The sequence below is a fragment of the Pleurodeles waltl genome, chromosome 3_1 (genome assembly GCF_031143425.1).
Source record: "Pleurodeles waltl isolate 20211129_DDA chromosome 3_1, aPleWal1.hap1.20221129, whole genome shotgun sequence".
NCBI lineage: Eukaryota > Metazoa > Chordata > Amphibia > Caudata > Salamandridae > Pleurodeles > Pleurodeles waltl.
The window spans coordinates 921,822,820-921,843,792 of NC_090440.1; the positions used below are offsets into that span (position 1 = coordinate 921,822,820).

Sequence of the window (20,973 nt, forward strand, 5' to 3'; positions counted from 1 at the left end):
AAAAGGCCTAAACATATTTTGCCCCCCTTAAGTATAAACATAAATAAGAAACAAAACTCCCTGGTGTCTAGTGGTTTCTGCCGCCCTTGAGGGCAGATTGGCCTAATAAAAACAGCTGATCTGCCCCCAAGGGGGGCAGAAATGGCCTAAAATAAATTTGCCCCTCAGGGGAACGATCCTTGCCTAAGAGGTCGCCCCCCTTGCGTGAAATTGAGGCAAAAAAATAAAAATCCCTGGTGTCTAGTAGTTTCTGCCCCCCTTGGGGGAAGATTGACCTAATACAAATAGGCCAATCTGCCCCCAAGGAGGGCAGAAATGGCCTAAAGACAATTTGCCCCCTAGGGGAGTGACCCTTGCCTAATGGGTCGCTCACCATATATAAAAAAAAAAGTAAACATAAAAAAATATATATCCCTGGTGTCTAGGGGTTTCTGCCCCCCACCCCCAGGGCAGATCAGCCTTATTATATTAGGCCAATCTGCCCCCAGAGGGGGCATAAATGTCCTAAAAGTAAATTTGCCCCCAAGGTAACGACCCTTGCCTAAGGGGTTGCTCCTCACATACATAAAACAAAAAAACAAAGAAATTATCCCTAGTGTCTAGCGGTTTCTGCCCCCCCCACCCCGGGTCAGAAATGGCCTAAAAATAAATTGCCCCCTGAGGAGCGGCCCTTGCCCAAGCGGCGGCTCCCCTTATGCACAAGTATATACAAAAAAATACCTTGTGTCTAGTGGTTTCTGCCCCCCCGCCCCTTGGATTGGCCTAATTATAATAACTTCCAGCGCGGTGGGGGCAGCCTCTTATAAGGTCAGCGCCTGTTCTCATGTTGATGTCATCAGACGCCACGGGGGTGCAGGGGGGCAGGGGTGGAAGGGGAAGTGATTCCGCTTCCACCCCTGCCCAGGGTAGGGGGGTGCCATGGCAGCGGGGGAGCGCTAGCGCTTCCCCCGTGGGCCCCTGCCTGGACGTACGGTTACGTCCTGGGCACCAGAGCGGTGCTGCCCAGGACGTAACCGTTACATCCACTGCACCCGAGGGGATAAAGTTAAAAAATATTGATTACCAAAATACATTATATTGGTAAGTAAATGTGTTTCATTCTAAATAATGTAATTTTAAATAAAAGTAAAAATGTTTATGTAATACATCTAAAACAATAACATAAACATAACAAATAAACAGTAATGTATTAACTTTAAAAAAATTGCAAATGACAAATAACTTTAAATTAATGTTATAAATAAATGTAAAATAACAAAATATGCATTACAATAATTTTATCATACACCTATAATATTTTTTAATATTATGTAAATATTACCCAATAAAACACAATACAAACAAATGGAATGATTAATAAATTAAACATATCAAATATTTTACATTTTATAAACTATTATAAATAATCTTTGGAAATACATAACACAATGCATTTTCTTTCATTTTAAAACACGACAAAAAATAAAAACAATAAAAATTTAAAGAATTAAAATAAAATGTGAAATACTTTAAAGATAAATATGCTTTAAATAACTTGAAGTATATTGCATCGATGTAGTAATCTAACTCCAAGCTAAGACCTTTAAAAAGTACTGACATTGGGGAAAATGTATATACAGGGAGTGCAGAATTATTAGGCAAATGAGTATTTTGACCACATCATCCTCTTTATGCATGTTGTCTTACTCCAAGCTGTATAGGCTCGAAAGCCTACTACCAATTAAGCATATTAGGTGATGTGCATCTCTGTAATGAGAAGGGGTGTGGTCTAATGACATCAACACCCTATATCAGGTGTGCATAATTATTAGGCAACTTCCTTTCCTTTGGCAAAATGGGTCAAAAGAAGGACTTGACAGGCTCAGAAAAGTCAAAAATAGTGAGATATCTTGCAGAGGGATGCAGCACTCTTAAAATTGCAAAGCTTCTGAAGCGTGATCATCGAACAATCAAGCGTTTCATTCAAAATAGTCAACAGGGTCGCAAGAAGCGTGTGGAAAAACCAAGGCGCAAAATAACTGCCCATGAACTGAGAAAAGTCAAGCGTGCAGCTGCCACGATGCCACTTGCCACCAGTTTGGCCATATTTCAGAGCTGCAACATCACTGGAGTGCCCAAAAGCACAAGGTGTGCAATACTCAGAGACATGGCCAAGGTAAGAAAGGCTGAAAGACGACCACCACTGAACAAGACACACAAGCTGAAACGTCAAGACTGGGCCAAGAAATATCTCAAGACTGATTTTTCTAAGGTTTTATGGACTGATGAAATGAGAGTGAGTCTTGATGGGCCAGATGGATGGGCCCGTGGCTGGATTGGTAAAGGGCAGAGAGCTCCAGTCCGACTCAGACGCCAGCAAGGTGGAGGTGGAGTACTGGTTTGGGCTGGTATCATCAAAGATGAGCTTGTGGGGCCTTTTCGGGTTGAGGATGGAGTCAAGCTCAACTCCCAGTCCTACTGCCAGTTCCTGGAAGACACCTTCTTCAAGCAGTGGTACAGGAAGAAGTCTGCATCCTTCAAGAAAAACATGATTTTCATGCAGGACAATGCTCCATCACACGCGTCCAAGTACTCCACAGCGTGGCTGGCAAGAAAGGGTATAAAAGAAGGAAATCTAATGACATGGCCTCCTTGTTCACCTGATCTGAACCCCATTGAGAACCTGTGGTCCATCATCAAATGTGAGATTTACAAGGAGGGAAAACAGTACACCTCTCTGAACAGTGTCTGGGAGGCTGTGGTTGCTGCTGCACGCAATGTTGATGGTGAACAGATCAAAACACTGACAGAATCCATGGATGGCAGGCTTTTGAGTGTCCTTGCAAAGAAAGGTGGCTATATTGGTCACTGATTTTTTTTTTTTTTTTTTTGAATGTCAGAAATGTATATTTGTGAATGTTGAGATGTTATATTGGTTTCACTGGTAATAATAAATAATTGAAATGGGTATATTTTTTTTTTTGTTGAGTTGCCTAATAATTATGCACAGTAATAGTCACCTGCACACACAGATATCCCCCTAACATAGCTAAAACTAAAAACAAACTAAAAACTACTTCCAAAAATATTCAGCTTTGATATTAATGAGTTTTTTGGGTTCATTGAGAACATGGTTGTTGTTCAATAATAAAATTAATCCTCAAAAATACAACTTGCCTAATAATTCTGCACTCCCTGTATAATCAGGGATTGGGGCCAGATGTATCATCCAATTTTCAATCTAACTTACATTGGAGAAAGCGCATACTTTTGGGGGCGGTGAGCATTTGTACTATTTCAACTCCACTAAGTTTGAGGAAAGTGAATACATGGTGGAGAGTCAGATTTATAGTTCTAATTTCAGACCAACAAATTTTGGGGGGATTGCATTATGGGGCGGGTCACCTTATCTATTCTAAATCTGTTTTATCAAACATTAGGGAAAGTGTATACATGGAGGTGGGGTTTTTAAATGTACTATTCCACAAACATTAGAGAAGTAACATACATTTTAATAGTCCGATTCCATGCACCAAATAATATAAGTGAACATTTAAAATATTTACAAAGGTAAACACATTTTTTTAAAGTACAAATTTCAATAAAACATCATACTGTATAAAAACAAAATACATTAACAACTTACAAAATATATTGTTAAAAGCTATTCAAATGAAAATAAAAAATATAAAATAAATAGTCCCTTAAATGTACGCATAAAAAAGCAAGCCATAAAACTATGATAATAAACAAATATTTTCAACATCAGTTTACAATTTTGAAATTTTACATATTTAACCTTCAAATTATTTATAATGTAATAAATTCTTCTACAGGACACAACCCACCCATTTCTCCAATAAAGCTCACAATCCGCAATAAACATTTACTAAACAGTTTTCTTTTACAAATTAATGCAGAACAAATTTAAGTAACTTAAAACACATTAAATACAAGTTGTCCTCTTAAAACGGAAGAACATTACTTAATAAATAATTATAAATTAGTAAGCATTTTACATTACCACTACCAGCACAATTCACTAATAAACCACTTTTCCATAAAAATAAAATAAAATAATTGTAAAATTACCGGACATTAAAACAACAAAATAACAATATCAAACTTACACATTTAAAATATTAAACTGTTAACAATATTTATCATAGACTTTAAAACTAACACTACTCACACATACCCAATAAGTTCCACAACTATAGAAAATGAATCAAATATTTTTCTAAAAAACATAAACAAACTATGTTATATATTAAACTTATTGAATAACTGAAATAATAATTTTCAATTAAAAAATGAATAATTAATGTTAATACACTTAAACATATTTTATTTAAAACACAACCCACTCAATTTTGCAAAACAAATCCACAAGGCAAGATGTAAATTTGGTACTGGATTAAAACATGTATTAAGCATGTAAACAAATAAAATAATTTAACCCTTTGGGCGCCACGGACATAATAGTTACATCCGGTGGCACGTGGACGTAACCATTACGTCCTGGCACCAGCCCATGGAGGGAGTGCTAACACACCCCCCAGGCGCCTCCCGCCCAACCACCCTAAGGCAGGGATGGAAGGAGAAATGCTTTCCCTTCCACCCCAACTCCCCATAGTGACATCTGATGACATCAGCTCAGCATCCAGTGCGATCGGAAGAGAAATGAACGCATTTCTCTTCCAATCGGGGGTGGGGGAGACTGGAGAGACATGAAAGGAAAGGCTTTTCCTTTCCTTTCATGTCTCTCTGAGCACGTCTGCAGCCCGATCGCATAGCGATCGGGCTGCAGAAATGCCCACTAGACACCAGGGAGTTTATTTTTTTGAAGAAATGGACATGAGGGGAGCGGCGCCTTGGGCAAGGGTTGCTCCCCAAGGGGGGCATTTTGTATAAGGCCATTTCTGCCCCCCTTTGGGGCAGATCGGCCTATAATAATTAGGCTCATCTGCCCCCAAGGGTGCAGAAACCAGTAGACACCAGGGATTTTTTTATGACAATTTAACGAAAGGGGAGCAACCACTTACGCAAGGGTCACTCTCCAGGGTGCAAAAATATTTTAGGCCATTTCTGCCCCCCCCGGGGGGCAGGTCGGCCGATTTTAATAAGGTTGATCTGCCTTCACAGGGGCACAAACCACTAGGCAGAAGGTATTTTTTTTCTTTAAAGATGGGGAGCGACCCCTTAGGTAAGGGTCACTCCCCTGGGGGGCAAATCTATTTTAGGAGATTTCAGATTGGCCCATTTTTATTAGGCTAATCTGCCCCCAAGGGGGGCAGAAACCACTAGACACCAGGAATTTTTTTTATGACAATTTCACGAAAGGGGAGCGACCCCTTAGGCAAAGGTCGCTACCCTGAGGGGCAAGTTTATTTTAGGCCATTTAAGGCACCGGGTATTTTTTTTTTTTTTCACAAATGGTGAGCGACCCCTCAGGCAAGGGTCGCTCCCCTGCGGGCATTTTTATTTTAGGCCACTTTGACCTCCTTTGGGGCCGAGCGGCCTATTTTTCTTAGGTCAATCTGCCCCCAATAGACACCACAGATTTTTTTTGTGTGCCAATTTCACGCAAAGGGAGCGATCCCTTAGGCAAGGGTCGCTGACTAGTGGGCAAATTTACTTTAGGCCATTTCTGCTCCCCTTGGGGCAGATCGGCCTATTTCTATTAGACCCATCTGCCCCAAAGGGGGCAGAAACCACTTAGGCACCAGGGATTGGTGTGTGTGTGTGTGCTTTTTGTTCGGGGGGTAGCCCCTTGGGCAAAGGTCACTCCCCATGGAGGCACCTTACTGTTGCCCATTTCTGCCCCCCCCCCTTGGGGGACAATCGGCCTATTTTTGTAAGGCCCATCTGCCCCCAAGGGCGCAGAAAGCCCACCAGACATCAGGGAAGAATTAAAATGGGGATATGGCCTTCCCCCCACCACAAATAAATGGGGACAAAGTTGTTCTGCCCACCAATGGGCAGATGGGGAAATTACACCTGATCCACTCCCTGGGAGGGGGGGCAGAAAGCCTACTAGATGCCAGGGAATAAAAATAGTGGTGTAGTGGCTACCAACCAGTATAGGCATGGTTATGCCCCCACCCCAACTTGAAAGGGGTAACAGTCTTTCAGCTCTCCCCCGCACACTAAAATATCTTATCCCAGCAGCAAGCAAGAGGACATTTGATTATTTTGTGTTTTGATTTTACATTTGGGCCATGAGAGCTTGTCTAACTGTCAAAATCGTCCCACTTGAAATGGTGAGGGCTGCACTTTTTGGACTTTGGGACGCTGCCATGTAGAAAATCTACGAGACCTAGACACATCTGAAAACTAAACATCTGGGTGAGTCCAGGGTGGTGTGCTTTACATGCACCCTGCACCATTTTCTTACCCATAATGCCCTACAAACCTCCAACTTTGTTTGAAATCACACATTCTTCCCATATTTTTGTGATGGAACCTTCCGGAATCTGCAGGAATCCAAAAAATTCCTACCACCCAGCATTGTCTCATCTATACCTATAGAAATTGTGCTGCACTAGTCAGCCTTAAAAAATTTTTTTTCAAACTTCCCTTTTGGACCTGCTTTGGTTCCCTTCAATTTTAACATGTTTTGGGCTATCCCCTGTCACAGGCACTTGACCCACCTACACAAGTGAGGTATAATTTTTATCGATAGACTAAGGGGAACGTTGGGTAGTAGGAAATTTGTGCCAGTGCAGTGAGCCCACAGAGAAATGTGGGGAAAATGTGATTTTTTGGTAGCTAAATTTGAGGTTTGCTCTGGATTCTGGGTAAAAAAGCCGTGGGGAATCCACAAAAGTCACCCCTCCCTAGACTCCCTCAGGTGTCTAGTTTTCCGAAATCTCCGGGTTTGGTAGGTTTCCCTATATAGCTGCTGAGCCCAGGACCAAAAACGCAGGTGCCCCCCGCAAAAAAAGGTAGTTTTGTCATTGATCATTTGGATGTGTGCACATAATGTTTTGGGGCATTTCCTGTCGCAAGAACTATGCCAACCCACACAAGTGAGGTACCATTTTTATCAGGAGACGTGAGGGAATGCTGGGTAGAAGGAGGTGTGTGGCTCCCCTCAGATTCCAGAACTTTGAAGCACCGAAATGTGACAAAAAAAGTGTTTTTTTGTTAATATTTGAGGTTTGCAAAGGATTCTGAGTAACGAAACCTGGTGAGAACACCACAAGTTACCCCATCCTGGGTTCCCCAAGGTGTCTAGTTTTTAGAAATGTCCAGTTTTGCTATGTTTTTCTAGGTGGTGGATGAGCTAGAGGCCAAAATCCACAGCTAGTCACTTTGCAAAACACAGGTCAGTTTCCTTTGAGAAAATGTGATGTGTCCATGTTGTGTTTCTGGGCATTTACTGTTGCGGGCACTAGGCCTACCCTCACAAGTGAGGTACCGTTTTTATCAGAAGACTTTGAGGAGTGCTGAGCAGAAGGAAATTTGTGGCTCCTCTCAGATTCCTGAACTTTCGTCACTGAAATGTGAGGAAAAAGTGTTTCTTTGCCAGATTTTGAGGTTTACAAAGGATTCTGGGTAACAGAACCTGGTGAGAGCCCCACAGGTCGCCCCATCCTGGATTTCCCTAGGTGCTTAGTTTTCAAAAATGCACAGGTTTGGTAGGCTTCCCAAGGTGCCGGCTGAGCTAGAGGCTAAAATCCACAGCTAGCACTTTCCAAAAAACACGTAAGATTTAAATGTAAAAATGTGATGTGTCCATGTTGCGTTTCCTGTCTCGGGTACTAGGTCTGCCCACACAAGTGAGGTACCATTTTTATCAAGAGACATGGAGGAACACAGAATTGAAGTACAAGTGTTATTGCCCCTTGTCTTTCTCTACATGTTTTCCTTCCAAATGTAAGACAAATGTGTAAAAAAGAAATCTATTTGAGAAATGCCCTGTAATTCACATGCTAGTATGGGGACCCCGGAATTCAGAGATGTGCAAATAACCACTGCTTCTCAACACCTTATCTTGTGCCCATTTTGGAAATACAAAGGTTTCCTTGATACCAATATTTCACTCTTTATATTTCACCAAATGAATGGCTGTAAATCCGGTATACAATGAAAACCCATTGCAAGGTGCAGCTCATTTATTGGCTCTGGGTACCTAGGGTTCTTGATGAACTTATAAGCCCGATATATCCCCGCAACCAGAAGTGTCCAGCAGACATAACGGTATATTGCTTTAAAAAATCTCCCATAGTTGGAAAAAGTTATAGAAGAAAACATGGACAGAAATGGCTCTTTTTTTCACCTCCATTTCAATTTTATTTTTATTTTAGCTGTTACTCTCTGTAAGAAATCCATGAAGGATCTACACATATGACCCCTTGCTGAATTCTAAATTTTGTCTACTTTTCAGACATGTTTAGCTGTCCTGGATCCAGCATTGGTTTCACACCCATTTCTGTCACTAACTGGAAGGAGGTTAAAAGCACAAAAACTAGTAAAAATGGGGTATGTCCCAGTAAAATGCCAAAATTGTGTTGACAAATGTGGTTTTATGATTCAAGTCTGCCTGCTCTTGAAAGCTGGGAAGATGGTGATTTTAGCGCCATAAACCCTTTGATGATGGCATTTTCAGGGAAAAACCCACATGCTTTCTTCTGCAGCCCTTTCTACCCATTTTGTTTAAAAAAACAAATTTTAGCTGTATTCTGGCTAATTTCATGGTCTCCTCCAGGGGAACCCACAAACTCTGGGTACCTTTAGAATGCCTAGGATGTTGGAAAAAAGGACACAAATTTGGTGTGGATGGCTTATGTGGCAAAAAGTTATCAGGGCCTAAGCGTGAACTGACCCAAATAGGCAAAAAAAGGCTCGGCACAGAAGGGCGAAAAGGCCTGGGAGCAAAGGGGTTAAATAATAAATAAGTGATGCTAGTAATTTCAAATAAATTAACATATAATTTTAAAAAACACTACCTACCCAATGTCACAATAAACACAATTACTCCAAGAAAGTCTCCATTACTATCTTACATTTAAAAATAATTACAGATACATTTCACAAAAATATAAACAAATAGATAAAAGCATAATTCAATGCAAAGAGCATAATAAAAACACATTATACAAAGCTATATGTTAAACATAATTATTTTTGTAAAGCTACAAACAATAACCTCCCCTAAGATATTTTTGCCCATACTATTTTTTTAATCACAATATTTTGACACAATATTATGGTCAGACAATGGGGCTCATTACAACATTGGCGGTCCCACCACCTGACCGCCAATGCCGTGGGGAACTCCACTGTCATGCCGACCGCATCCCCCCAGTCATATTACAATGTTCCCGCTGGGATCCCAACTTTGGATAATAAACAGTAAATAAATTCCTCCTTTGTTGACCACTAGTTTCATGGAAGGCCGAAGTTTGAATTTTTTTCACTACCTTGCCTCTCATTCCTATTTTGTTTAGACCAGTCTTGTCTCATACAGTTCTCTATTCAATGTAAGACAGTATCGTCATTGTTCTTGTTACAGTGCAGAGTGCTTTTAGAATGCACAGTGCCTGGGCACTATTTAAAACCATTACATAAAATAAATAAATCAATGTTCCTGAGCTCCCAAGATCTTCTTGCTCTGACCTTTCACGTGTAGCACTCTAGTCCTCTCACAACAGAGTAGCCAATGCAGGGATTCTAAAAGTTAGACTATTAAATCTGCAGATACATAACGTGTGGGTTGGGAAAACTAAGATCCAGTAAATGTTAACAAAGATGTAGATGATTGTGACTTTACCCAGAAGGCACTTTGAAACAATTCCATCTACTAGTTAATTACCAAGGCCTTTATGCTCCTGACAGATGCAGGGTTGCCAATTGGATAGTTTATAATCTTCCAGGACAGCTGAATTTTTGTTTCTGGGAAAAATTATTTTGGAAGTCAACTTATAAGAAATGATGTGGATTATAAATGTCGTTTCATTCAAAATCAGCACCAAAGTTGATCTTTTTTCTTTTCCAGCTTACAATGACATTGATCCAATTGTCAACTGCCTTTCCGGTAAGATGGTGGTCTCTGTTGGTAAATGCCTAACCAAGAAGTTGCATATCGACCCTCAAAACACATCCCTGGCTGACACTAACTGCACAGGAGCCAATATAACCTTGCTGAATGGTATATTTGTGTATGACATCACAGCCACAGCCAGAACTGCCTACTGTGGAAATGTAATGACGGTAAGAGGGGTCAATTGGAGAGCCGCATAAAGGTGTATGAAAGTCACCTACAAATGTACAACAGAACCACCTGTTAAAGAGTCATCTTGCATGTGTGATGGATGGTCAGGGTGAGACCCCTTACGGTAAGAGAGAGGGGGCATTTGGAGGGATTCTGAGGTTGGTGTGAGAATAGTGACTACAGAGCACTTGTGTACTAGCGTGAGAGAGCTGGCTGGGGGAGATCAGTTGATGGAAGGACAGAGGATGCTTAAGGGAGTGTTATATTAAGGTAAAAGAGAGTTGGCTATTAGAGAGTCATCTGGTGGAGTGAGAGCCTGGTGAGGGAGAGGGGCCTTAGGGTGGGAAAGAGGTGACTGTGAAGGAGTCAATTGATGGTGGGAGAGAGGTGACAATCGGAGAGTGTGCTGACATAAGATGGCTATGGGATAGCCACCTGGTGTGGGGGAGCCCATTGGAAGTGTAAGAGAAACATCTGATGGTATGAGACAGATGAGAGAGGTCTGCAGCTAAGACACCTGATGGTGCAAAAGAAGCAGTTTTAGGAGCGTCATCTTGTAGTGTGTGAGAGGAGACTCTAAGGAACTCCCCTGATGCAATAAAGGAGAGGGGTGTTAGAACGGGCTGTGAGACAGGAATGTTGTGGGACAGTCCGGTGGGCAGCATTGTAGTGGCCTGTAAGGTAACCTGGCAGTGTCTGAAGGGCTGGCCTGACAGGTCAGTGTGTGGGCCGTTTTTTTGGATGTTTGTGTGTCAGTTTTATGGTCTGGTGGGCCAGTTTTTATTGTTGATTGCCACAATCATTGCCTGCATAAAGCACAAATGCAGTCTCCCCTATTCTGCAAAACACGTATAAAGTGTCTTTGCAAATTCAAAACTGCCACGATTAGAGAATGTAGGCAACTTTTTTAGTTATTTGACTCACTAATGGGGGCCACGTTTATTTTTGTGCCAGGGCCTAATTTCAGTTTCAGTCCATACTTGTAGGTGGGAGATGTATCTGATGGAGTGAAGGCTTGTGGGGCAGGGATATGTGGAAGTGTCACTTGATGGAATAACAGCTGAAGAAAAGGATATAGCTGTCAGACTGCAGTACCTGTAGGTTCCACCAGCATAAGATGATAGTTCCTAAAGCAGAGAAATGAGAACAAACAAAAAGCTCAGGTCCCACACAGAGAGCCCATTTCCCTCCAATCAGATCCCACACAGAGGGCCCATTTCCCTCCTACTACCAGAAGGTCGAGTCTACTTTAACCAGAAGAGGTTTTACACTCATGAGTTGAGGGAAATAACAACACTTCTTAGCTTTTCCATAATTGCAAGCGGAGAAGTGAAGTAGTAAAGCTTCACATTAACATTGAGGTACAGGTATTTCATGTCACCTGGTGGTCAATGATTGTTTGTTTGTGCAATATTGACGAAGTAACCACTAGAGCTTTTAGCATCCACCGTCTAGTCTAATAGATTGTGTGTAAGGCGTTTTGTGCTAGGAACACTATTATTGAGGTGTTTAGTCATAATATATAGAGGAGACAAGCAGCAGGTAGCTGAGAAAGATGGGCCTATGCCAGAGTAGACAGGACCTATACTCAAGGACTACACCAAACACAAGGCCTGATTTAGATTTTGGTGGATGGGTTACATAATGGTGACTGGATATCCGTCACCCTTATGAAAAAGTAACCTGTCTGCTGAAATCTAAATCAGGCCCACAGTCCCCAGGCTCCAGGTGGCCACTGCAAGCTGGCATGCGAGGTTAAGAGAAGCTTCACTGTCCTGAAGGGGAGGACACTTTCATCTTCTTTTGGGCTACAAAAGGGCAGAAGGAAGATTCAGGACCTTCACTGGAGGAATAGCTCAACATCAGTTCTTGCTACCAGTGAGTCCAGCCCACCACTGCAGTCCGAAGTTAAAGGTGCCCTCATTCTCCTGCAGTCAAAGAAATATTAATCCTGTTTGTAGATGTTTGGAAGGGAGGGCTAAAGGAAGAAGCAGAACCTCTGCAGGCCTTTGCTCTCTTGTGGCACAGTGTGTCTAGAGAATGCGGCAGGGCCACTCCCAGGTAAAGTAAGCCCTATTAGAGGCTGGAGGAGACTGGGCTTTGCCCATTTCTTAGCACTCCAATTTTAAGCCCTGGTTTTAATGCTATTAAACGTCACTGAGATGGAAAAACTTAAAGTCAGTAACCCTTTTGAGAGAGACAGTTAGGGTAAGATCAACTCTAAATATAGGTAGGTACTTGGACAAAGTGGATGCGGATATGAACATTTAGATTGCCTACACAATGTCTAGCCTAAATACGGCTCAGGATGTAAGGCTCTCATTTCGAGTTTGGAGGTCGGAAAACTCCGACGCTAAACTCGCAGGGAGGAGACAGCCATCATACTGGCTGCCTCCCCCAGTTGTATTACTATGTTCCCATCAGGCTGACCAGCGGGAACATCATACTACAACGTTCCCATCGGTCAGACAGGTGGGATCAGTGCTACGGTATTTGTCTCAGTTCCCTTAAGGGAGTCGAGGCAAATACTGTAGCACTGCAACATCCTCGGAATGCGCACTGTCTGCAAAGCTGACAGTGCGCATTCCGAGGGTGCGGGGCAGGGGGGCCCTGCACTGCCTATCTCATGGGCATGGGCTTGCAGGTATCCCCCAATATCCCTCAGCACTGTGTTTCTGCCAGCCTTTCACCCTTTGGAAAGGTTGATGGAAACAGGAGTCGTGATCAGCACAATGGTGCTGAATTCAGCGCTGCTGTGGCTGATCACAAGTCCAGGCCGTCGGGAACCTTGTTCCCAGTGGTGACGGCTGTCCCCTGGCAATCCCACCGCCAGACTTGTAATGAGGCCCTTAGTCGCCATAAACAATGACCTTATCATTGGATGTAGCAACCATGTTGATTTGACCTGTAGCCTAAGAAAAATACAGGTAAACACTTGCTGATGTCTGCTGCCTTGAGTCAGGCAACCATGGTAACCATGAATGCATTATGCCCCTGTTGCCAAATCTCATCAGCTTAACTGGGGAAATGAATGAAGTGGTCAGGTGAGTAGCAATGTGTATGATGTGTACTCTTTGGAGGGTGGGACACTTGGCCCAAAAAATTCCTGGGGACTGCATCTTTAGGAGGCCATACAAATTGGAAGAATTATTTAAACATATTAAATTGTGTTGTAATCTAAAAACGTGTCAAAGCAGTTCTTCTAGGCTATTTTTATAAACCCCAAATTAATATTGCAATTCTACTGTAATTGCATTTATATAGCACTTACTACCCCTGACGAGGCATTGATCTGTTTTATGCCCAGGTACCATGCTGCTCCAAAAACTCAAGGTTAATGAGTAGTTCAGTGTTATTGGTCACTTTTGGTTATTAGGATTAGTCCTGTGTGCTCAAGCAAACCATTCCATTGTATGCCGATAGTGCTATACTAGGAACTTCGCTATGCACTAGATTAGGTCAAACAGGATATCCCCTAGACCACTGCTTGCGCAAGGACATCTGATCACTTCAGAGGGTTTTAGCATAAGGCAGTTGCAGGACTCGAACATTGATGGACGATTCTGCAAATGCTGGAGTGAATGTTACCGATGTTCACCCTCAAGGTTGGCTCACAATATTATTTATAAAAGCAAAGTGGGACCCATTTGGATGCCGTTGGTTGTGGCATGACACAAGGTGAAAGGTGAGGGGCTCCCTTTAAAAATTAAATGAGGAGTTTGTTAGCAAGGGGCTGCTGGTTAGACTTCCTGAAGCAATACTAATTGTTAGGTGGTAGGTAGACGGTTGGGTCTGTAGGATCAGTTGCACAAGGTCAAGGGGCACCCATTAGGAAGCCTATGAGCCCATTAACCTCAGCCATATTTGTCTTCCTTGATCACACTTTCAGTTTGGCTGATGACAGGGAAGTGCTGAAGCCTCACGCCTCTTTGCGCCTCTGTTGTGGGTGCTACAGGTTAGAGACTACCCTGCTGTGAGGGGCATCAGTACACAAAGAATGTGTCTGAGCACACTGGATTAGGCATCTCAAAGGAGAACCAATCTAAACTAGTTCTGCTACATGCATCCTTTGGAAAGATTTATCACCAGGAATTAAGAAAATAAATGTCTTTACTTTCAGTTTGCAAGTGGTCATGCCAAACCTCTTAATGCAACCAGAAACAAGCACAAAGCATGTGAACACCTGCTCCATTCATCTGTCTTTTGAGTTAGCCATTTTTTCACCTATGCTGTTTTGGTCTCATTTTCACTTCTCTTGGCTGGAGGGTTCTCTATGATATTTAGGTTTCTCTTTTATTTATCCACTGGAATGCATTTCATATTTAAATGGTGATATGTATTATCTTCATAAAGGCATCCTTTCAAAACTACTCCCTCCCTAAACACAAACTCCTTTCTGCTGACAAGGTCACTGTTAGACCTGACATCCTTGGTATAGTCCTCTTCCAAATGATTTATCTCCACTGCTCCTGTTTTCTAAAATTGGTCAATGGTGGCATAAGGACTCTGTGCACTTTACTACTGCTAACCAGAGTTAAAGTACTTGTGCTCTCTCCCTTAAGCTTGGTATTTGGCCTATATATCAATGGCACATTTAACTTACAAATAAGTCTCTAGTAAAGTGGCACTACATGTACACAGGGCCTGTAAATTAGGCGTGTGGCACTCATTGTGCCACCCACTAAAGAAGCACTTTAAAGGCTGTCTCTAGAATACCATTGCAGCCTGTAGTGCAGTTTAAACTGTCAAACCGACCTGGCAAAATACACCTTTTGCCAGGCCTAAACCTTCCAACCCTACGGTAGGCACTAGAGAGCTTAACGGACAGGAGACACTGTATTTAAAAAGTAGGACATGTGTTTTTAAGTCTCATATGTTCTGGTAGTGAAAAAACTCTTATATTTGTTTTTTACTGATATGAGGCCTACCTCTCACATAGGGGGACATTGGATAACCCTATTACATTTTATAAGTGAAAACATTTGATTGGGAGCAGATATAAATAACATGTTTGGACTCAAATGACTTGTAATTTAAAATCCTCTCTAATGGTAAAGTCAGATTGTAAATTTGAATTTTGAAAATGCCACTTTTAGAAAGTTGTCATGTTCCTACCCGAAACTTTATGATTTCAAGACTATCCAGCTGCCTTGGCCTATTAATTCCTTCCCCATCAGGAGTGCATTTTGGGCCCAGACAGTGAACATAGGACCTGGGTATAACTGGAAAAAGGCCATCCTTCTAGGAGGGCTGGTGGCAGAGATGTTGTCTGCCCTACTTACAGTTCAAAGGGCTACCTCCAGCACAGACACAAAGGAATCTGACACTAGTCTTTTCTCATCCCAGGCTTCTTGGAGCCTTGAGAAGGGAGGAGAATAACTGCTCTGATTCGTACTGAACAGAGACGTGATTTCTTCACCCATGGGCACTCTACAAAATTTAATGACACTTGCGATTGTATTGCCAATTTGTGTATCTCAACTAATTGCTTTCCAGCAGCAGATGTGGGGATAGCTTAGAAGATTTTCCCTCTTCAACAGCCAGCACTAGGTGTAAATATTGGACCTTCAGAACACCTGAACCTGCAGACATTACAGAAGAACTCCCTTGTTTCCTAGAAGGTGCCCCTGCTACTTGAGGCCTGCCTTGTTCTAGGACTGATCTGCTGCTTGAGGTCTGCCTTGTTCCTCAGAGGACTTCTTTTCTGCTACCAGAGGACTGGCCTGCTACTTGTGGCTTGCCTTGTTCCTCCGGAGGACTGCCCTGCTGCTTGAGGCCTGCCTTGTTCCCCAGATGACTGTACTGGTGCTTGAGGCATGCCCTGCCCTGCCTGAGGCCTGCTCTGCTCCCATCATAACAGGCTAACCTGAGTGACTTCAAGGGTTAGTTGGCTGACCTCCTGTTCTCAGCAGTCTAGCATGACCAGATGACTGTGAGTGGCAATTTGTGATTTTAGGAGATATACTTACCTAAAACTTTGAAACTGCATATCTTATTCTACTGATTGGATTTTTGTCATGCTGACCTCTTTATTACTGTTTGCGTGCTGCTTAAATACTTAACACATTGCCTCTATATTAAGCCTGACTGATTTTGTGCCAGATCACTGAAGGGTTAGGCACAGGTTAAATTAGTGACTTTCATGGTTCAGTCTGACATGGGTTGTGGTTGTTGCAGGAGTGCGGGTTCCACCCCCCTATACCCATAATGGCATTTCTTACAATTACCATTTAATCCCATTGTATAATCCATTCTAAATTGCAATGCTCCAGGTGGGACACTGCTGTCCTATATGTGCACTGCATATTCCTCTACTACTCTTTCCCAGTTCTGCAAGTTTGTGCTTTCCCCCTTTGTGACAGTTTTGTGTCATTCTCCTCCTCCTTTCTACTTTGTGTGTTTTCCCTCTTTTGCGCTCTGTAAATTTCCGATGAGGAAAAATAGATGCCGGTTGTTAGACCTGTCAACCTTAGGCTGGTCTTTTTCCTCAGACCCTTTTTCTCTCCTCCTCCATTTTTGCAGGACCCTTTTTTGTTGGTGTTAGGACTCTGGGCACTTTAGCACTGCTAACCAGTGCTAACGTGCATTGCCCTCTGCTTAAAAAATTGTAGTATTGGCCTATCCACAATTGGTATATTTAATTTACTTATAAGTCCCATGTAAAGTGCACTGTAGTGCCCAGGGTCTGTAAATTAAGTGCTACTACTGGGCATGCAGCACTAGTTGTGCCATCCACTTCGGTAGCCCTTCAAACATGTTTTGGGCCTGCCACTGCAGAGCCTGAGTGTGCAGTTTTAAACTGCCACGTCAACATGGCATTTAAAACCCCTTGCCAAGCCTTAAACTCCCCTTTTTATTACATATAGGTCCTCCCTAAAGGCGCCCCTAGGTAGCCCATAGGGCAAGGTGCTGTCTAATTAAAAGGTAGGACATATACTTTTAGATTTTACATAGCCTAGTAGTGAAAAACCCTCAAATTTGTTTTTCACTGCTGTGAGGCATACTCCTCTCATATGATAACATTGGGGATTCTTTATTACATTCAATAAGCTGTAATTCCTGATTGGGAAGAGGTAAACCTGTTGTGTTTAGAACTATTGAAATTGTAATGATAAATCTTCCTTAATGTAATGGTAGGGTGGGATTTATTAGTACCATTTTGAAAATGGCCCTTTTAGTTTCTTGCTCTAAGCTCTGTATGCTTGCATTCTGTCTCCAAAACATATCTGGGATAGAGTGATAGCTGAAAATGTGCATACCGTCTAGACAGCCACACACAAAGGAAGCTTAAGTGTTACTGATGTACCATCCAGGGCAGGATGGGGGGGAGAAGCTGGTCATAACCTCACACTTGTATCTGAATGTACTGTGCCCTGTCCACACACAATAGATGTAACAATCCTATATTGTCACTCCAGCTAGCTTAGAGCCATGGCATGGGAGGAAGGGGGGTCCCTGCACTTTAAAGTCACTGTCTAGAAGCTTTTTCCATCTTCCAGAACCAGGGCACCACAGTATAAATACTGGACCTCACCCACCACCAACTCAGTACACTTCCGTACCTGTGTATACCCTGCCAGTAAGAAGGACTGCTGTGCTGCCACAAAGACTGATACTCTGCTGGACTGATACACTGATGGATCTGCTGTCCTTCTGCCTCAGAAAGAAGAACTGGACCAGCATCTCAATCTTGCTCTCAGGACCCAAGAGTGACACAGAGGGTTAGTCTGTTGGCCTCCTGGTCTGAGCCTCTGGGACAGAGCAGGCTCCCCTCTGTTCCTGGACCAGTTTCCAAGAAGCTCCTGATCCCCGAGAGGGTCCTCTCAGGCCCCTGGAAGTGGTTGTGTGGCTCTTAAACTCAAGGCTTGGGCACTTTGCAATTGCGGACAGACCTGCTCTCACCAGAATCACGCCGCTTGCACAAAAAATAGGTGCAAGTCGCAGTCAGTTTGTCAATTTGTACAGCAAGCATTGCTAGTCCACGACGCCTGGCCGACTCTTCGGGCCCCCAGACCACTATCAGCGACATCCTTCTTGCTTCCAGCAACCTTCTTCCCCTCGAATGGGACTTTTGGCTCAATTTTGAGAAGGTAAAACTCGAGCTGTACTTGTCTGGGACTGTATCTGACCCATGCTCCATCGTGGTCAGCCTGGACTTTTAGTGTGTATTTTGCCTACCCTGTCTAGGATTGTGGATTGTGATTGTGCACACAGCTGCCAGCCTGAAACCCAATTTCTAACACTGGTCCCAAAAAAATTAGAGCAGTGGGCTTCACCTGTAACTCCTGGCTCAGATAACGCACTGGTACAGAGCTATATTTCTGGACCAATAATTTAGTTGTTTTAGTCCTTGTCTAGTTTTCGTTCTCTGAATCCCATCACTTTCTCTTTTCATTGTAATACATTAGATGAGCAGTTCTTAACCTTTTACATTCTGTAAACCCCTCTTGAATCACTCTTAGATTCTGGGGACCCATCTAGGTGCTACAATTGAGGCCACCATCATCAGTATCAGATCTGATTTGCTGTATTTGTACTGCATTCGCTAATCTAGATAAGGATACCAATTTAGGGCCTAATTCACTAAGGTAAAATTACAGTTTCTGCATTAAGAGCACAGAACTCCGCACATAAAAGATAAGCCTCTGTTCTGACTACAGAGTCTCTGCAGTTGTAATCTTACTATTAACTCGGAGTTTGTGACTACCAAACAAATGTAAACTTACACAAAAGTTTAAGTTTACCACTGTGAATCAGGCCCTCAATGTTTAGCCCCAAATGTCAAATTCCTTCACATTTACAAAACATTTTAAAATGTTTACATTTGTTTTTATGTGTATGTACTTCATTAATCTACTAATAATATTTAATTTTCCAAACAGTTGTGCACACTTAGAGTAGTTGTCATGGACCCCCAAGGATTCACTTACCATAGTTTTAGAACTGCAGAATGAGAGCCTTCTCTCCTCGCTCCCCAGATCCGGCAATGGTTCTGTAGGCAACTATGCTTAATTTGAGCTGGTAGTGCAGGTGGGGCCCTTGGCACTCATGTGTGGGAACTGGCAAACATTTTTCCTCTACAATCTTTTGATCCAGTGCAATAAAGAGAAAGCTACAAAAGTGAAAAAGAAAGGGGTAGAGAAGGATGGAAAGAACCTGCAAGAGTGAGATATTGACAGGTATTAGAGGAATGGTGTGAAATCAAGACTACACAGTGGATACCCGATCTTAATAGCACCAGAACTTATTATTTTTACAAATTAAGCGCTAGTAGGAATGCCTTTGTTTCCCGGGCCACTATTCCCCGCTTCACTCTGCATTTATAAATAATGTTTATCTGCTTAGGAGATTAGCTGCACCTTGTAACCGGTTTTACGTTGCTTATATTTTCTACAAAACACCCCAGTGATGGGCCCACAGCATCATGTCTGTCTGAGCACTGTTCGATTTATCAAACTAAAAGGGTTGTCGCTCAGGGCTGCATCTTGGGATGCATTGACAGAAACATTCTCTCTCTGTAGTTTCCAAGCTCACAGAAACATGCCTTCCCACAGCACAATGACATAATCATACTTCCAAAACAAAGCCGTCTTCAGCTCTTTCACTTGACATACTCCTAACAGCAGGCCTTCCTCAGAATTGCTGTGTGGACCAAGCCTTCTTGGATTTTTTCCAGTGATGCTCGTAGTTGGGTTGTAGTATGAGGATCTGCAAAATAGGATGGTGATATTCGTGGTGGATTCTGAAGTGTAGGTGCATGTAATAAGTAAGTTATCTGCAAATGACAGTAAGTGTTGTTTTATATTGGGCAGTGGTTTCCTGTCCTTGTACTGGAACATTTTGTTTGGATTAAGGGACATTCCTGCGCATGACAGCAGCGTGGCTGTTGATGTATCTTGCTCACAGGGGCTCAGGTTCAGTGGCTTGGTACCCAAATCAAATCTGATGGCAGGAGTGTCCCATGAGAAGTGGGGATGTTCGGACTGAGAGGGCATTTGCCGCACTGACAAGAAAACTGCCCTGCCATGTGAGGAAGGAATTCCTAGGCTACGGAACATGAAAAAGGAGTAAGCAGGTTGCGATGTAGAGGAAGGGAAATGGGATATAGTCGACCTTTTACTGAGTAAGATATAAGTGGGTATGGCATCAGTTTCAATTTCCAGGAATTTATCAGGGATAACTTTCTATGGGAAGTGCTTATGGCAATATGTGTTGAGAGGTTGGGAGTTGAGCAGGAGGATTTTGCAAGAATGTGCTAGTGAGAGGGGTTAAAGAGGAGACTATCAGTTGGCAATGATGATGAACTTTGTGCAGGGCATTATCTCTCAGGTGAGACAAGTGTGTTCATCGACGTGAACAGTTAAGCTGTCAAGAGCGATTGTTTTGGTTTTGTTCTTTGGGGCATTTTGGGTGCCAGAGGTGGTGGGGTAAAGGAGTATGAGGTTTCCAAAAGGAATATGTGCATCTGAGGGGTGATAGGATGAGTAGTGTGGGTGCAGAAATGTAATATTTACAGGGTCTTCAGGAGTAGCAGCAATATGCTTGGTATGAGCATGAGCAGATGAGATCGGAGGCCCTTTGTTTTTGAAGTAAAGTGATGGCCACGCAGGGGTGTTTAAATTCTGCTTACCGAGGGGTGGATTGGGCTCAATGAGATTTAGCACTTGGGCCCATATTTATACGTTCTAAGTGCTGCATTCTTGCCATTTTGTGACGCAAAAGCAGCACAAACTTGCAAAAAATAAATTGTATTTTGTAAATTTGACGCAAATGCG

The 20,973-nt window shown here is 42.7% G+C and overlaps 1 protein-coding gene across 1 annotated transcript in view; it reads left to right on the top strand.

Moving 5' to 3' along the window:
* Window positions 1–20,973, top strand: part of LOC138284761 (uromodulin-like) — a 199,427-nt gene that overhangs the window by 50,799 nt on the left and 127,655 nt on the right. Inside the window, exon 3 of the mRNA XM_069223899.1 lies at window positions 9,983–10,197. Coding sequence (XP_069080000.1) covers window positions 9,983–10,197 — 215 coding nt within the window. The remainder of the gene's footprint in view (window positions 1–9,982; window positions 10,198–20,973) is intronic.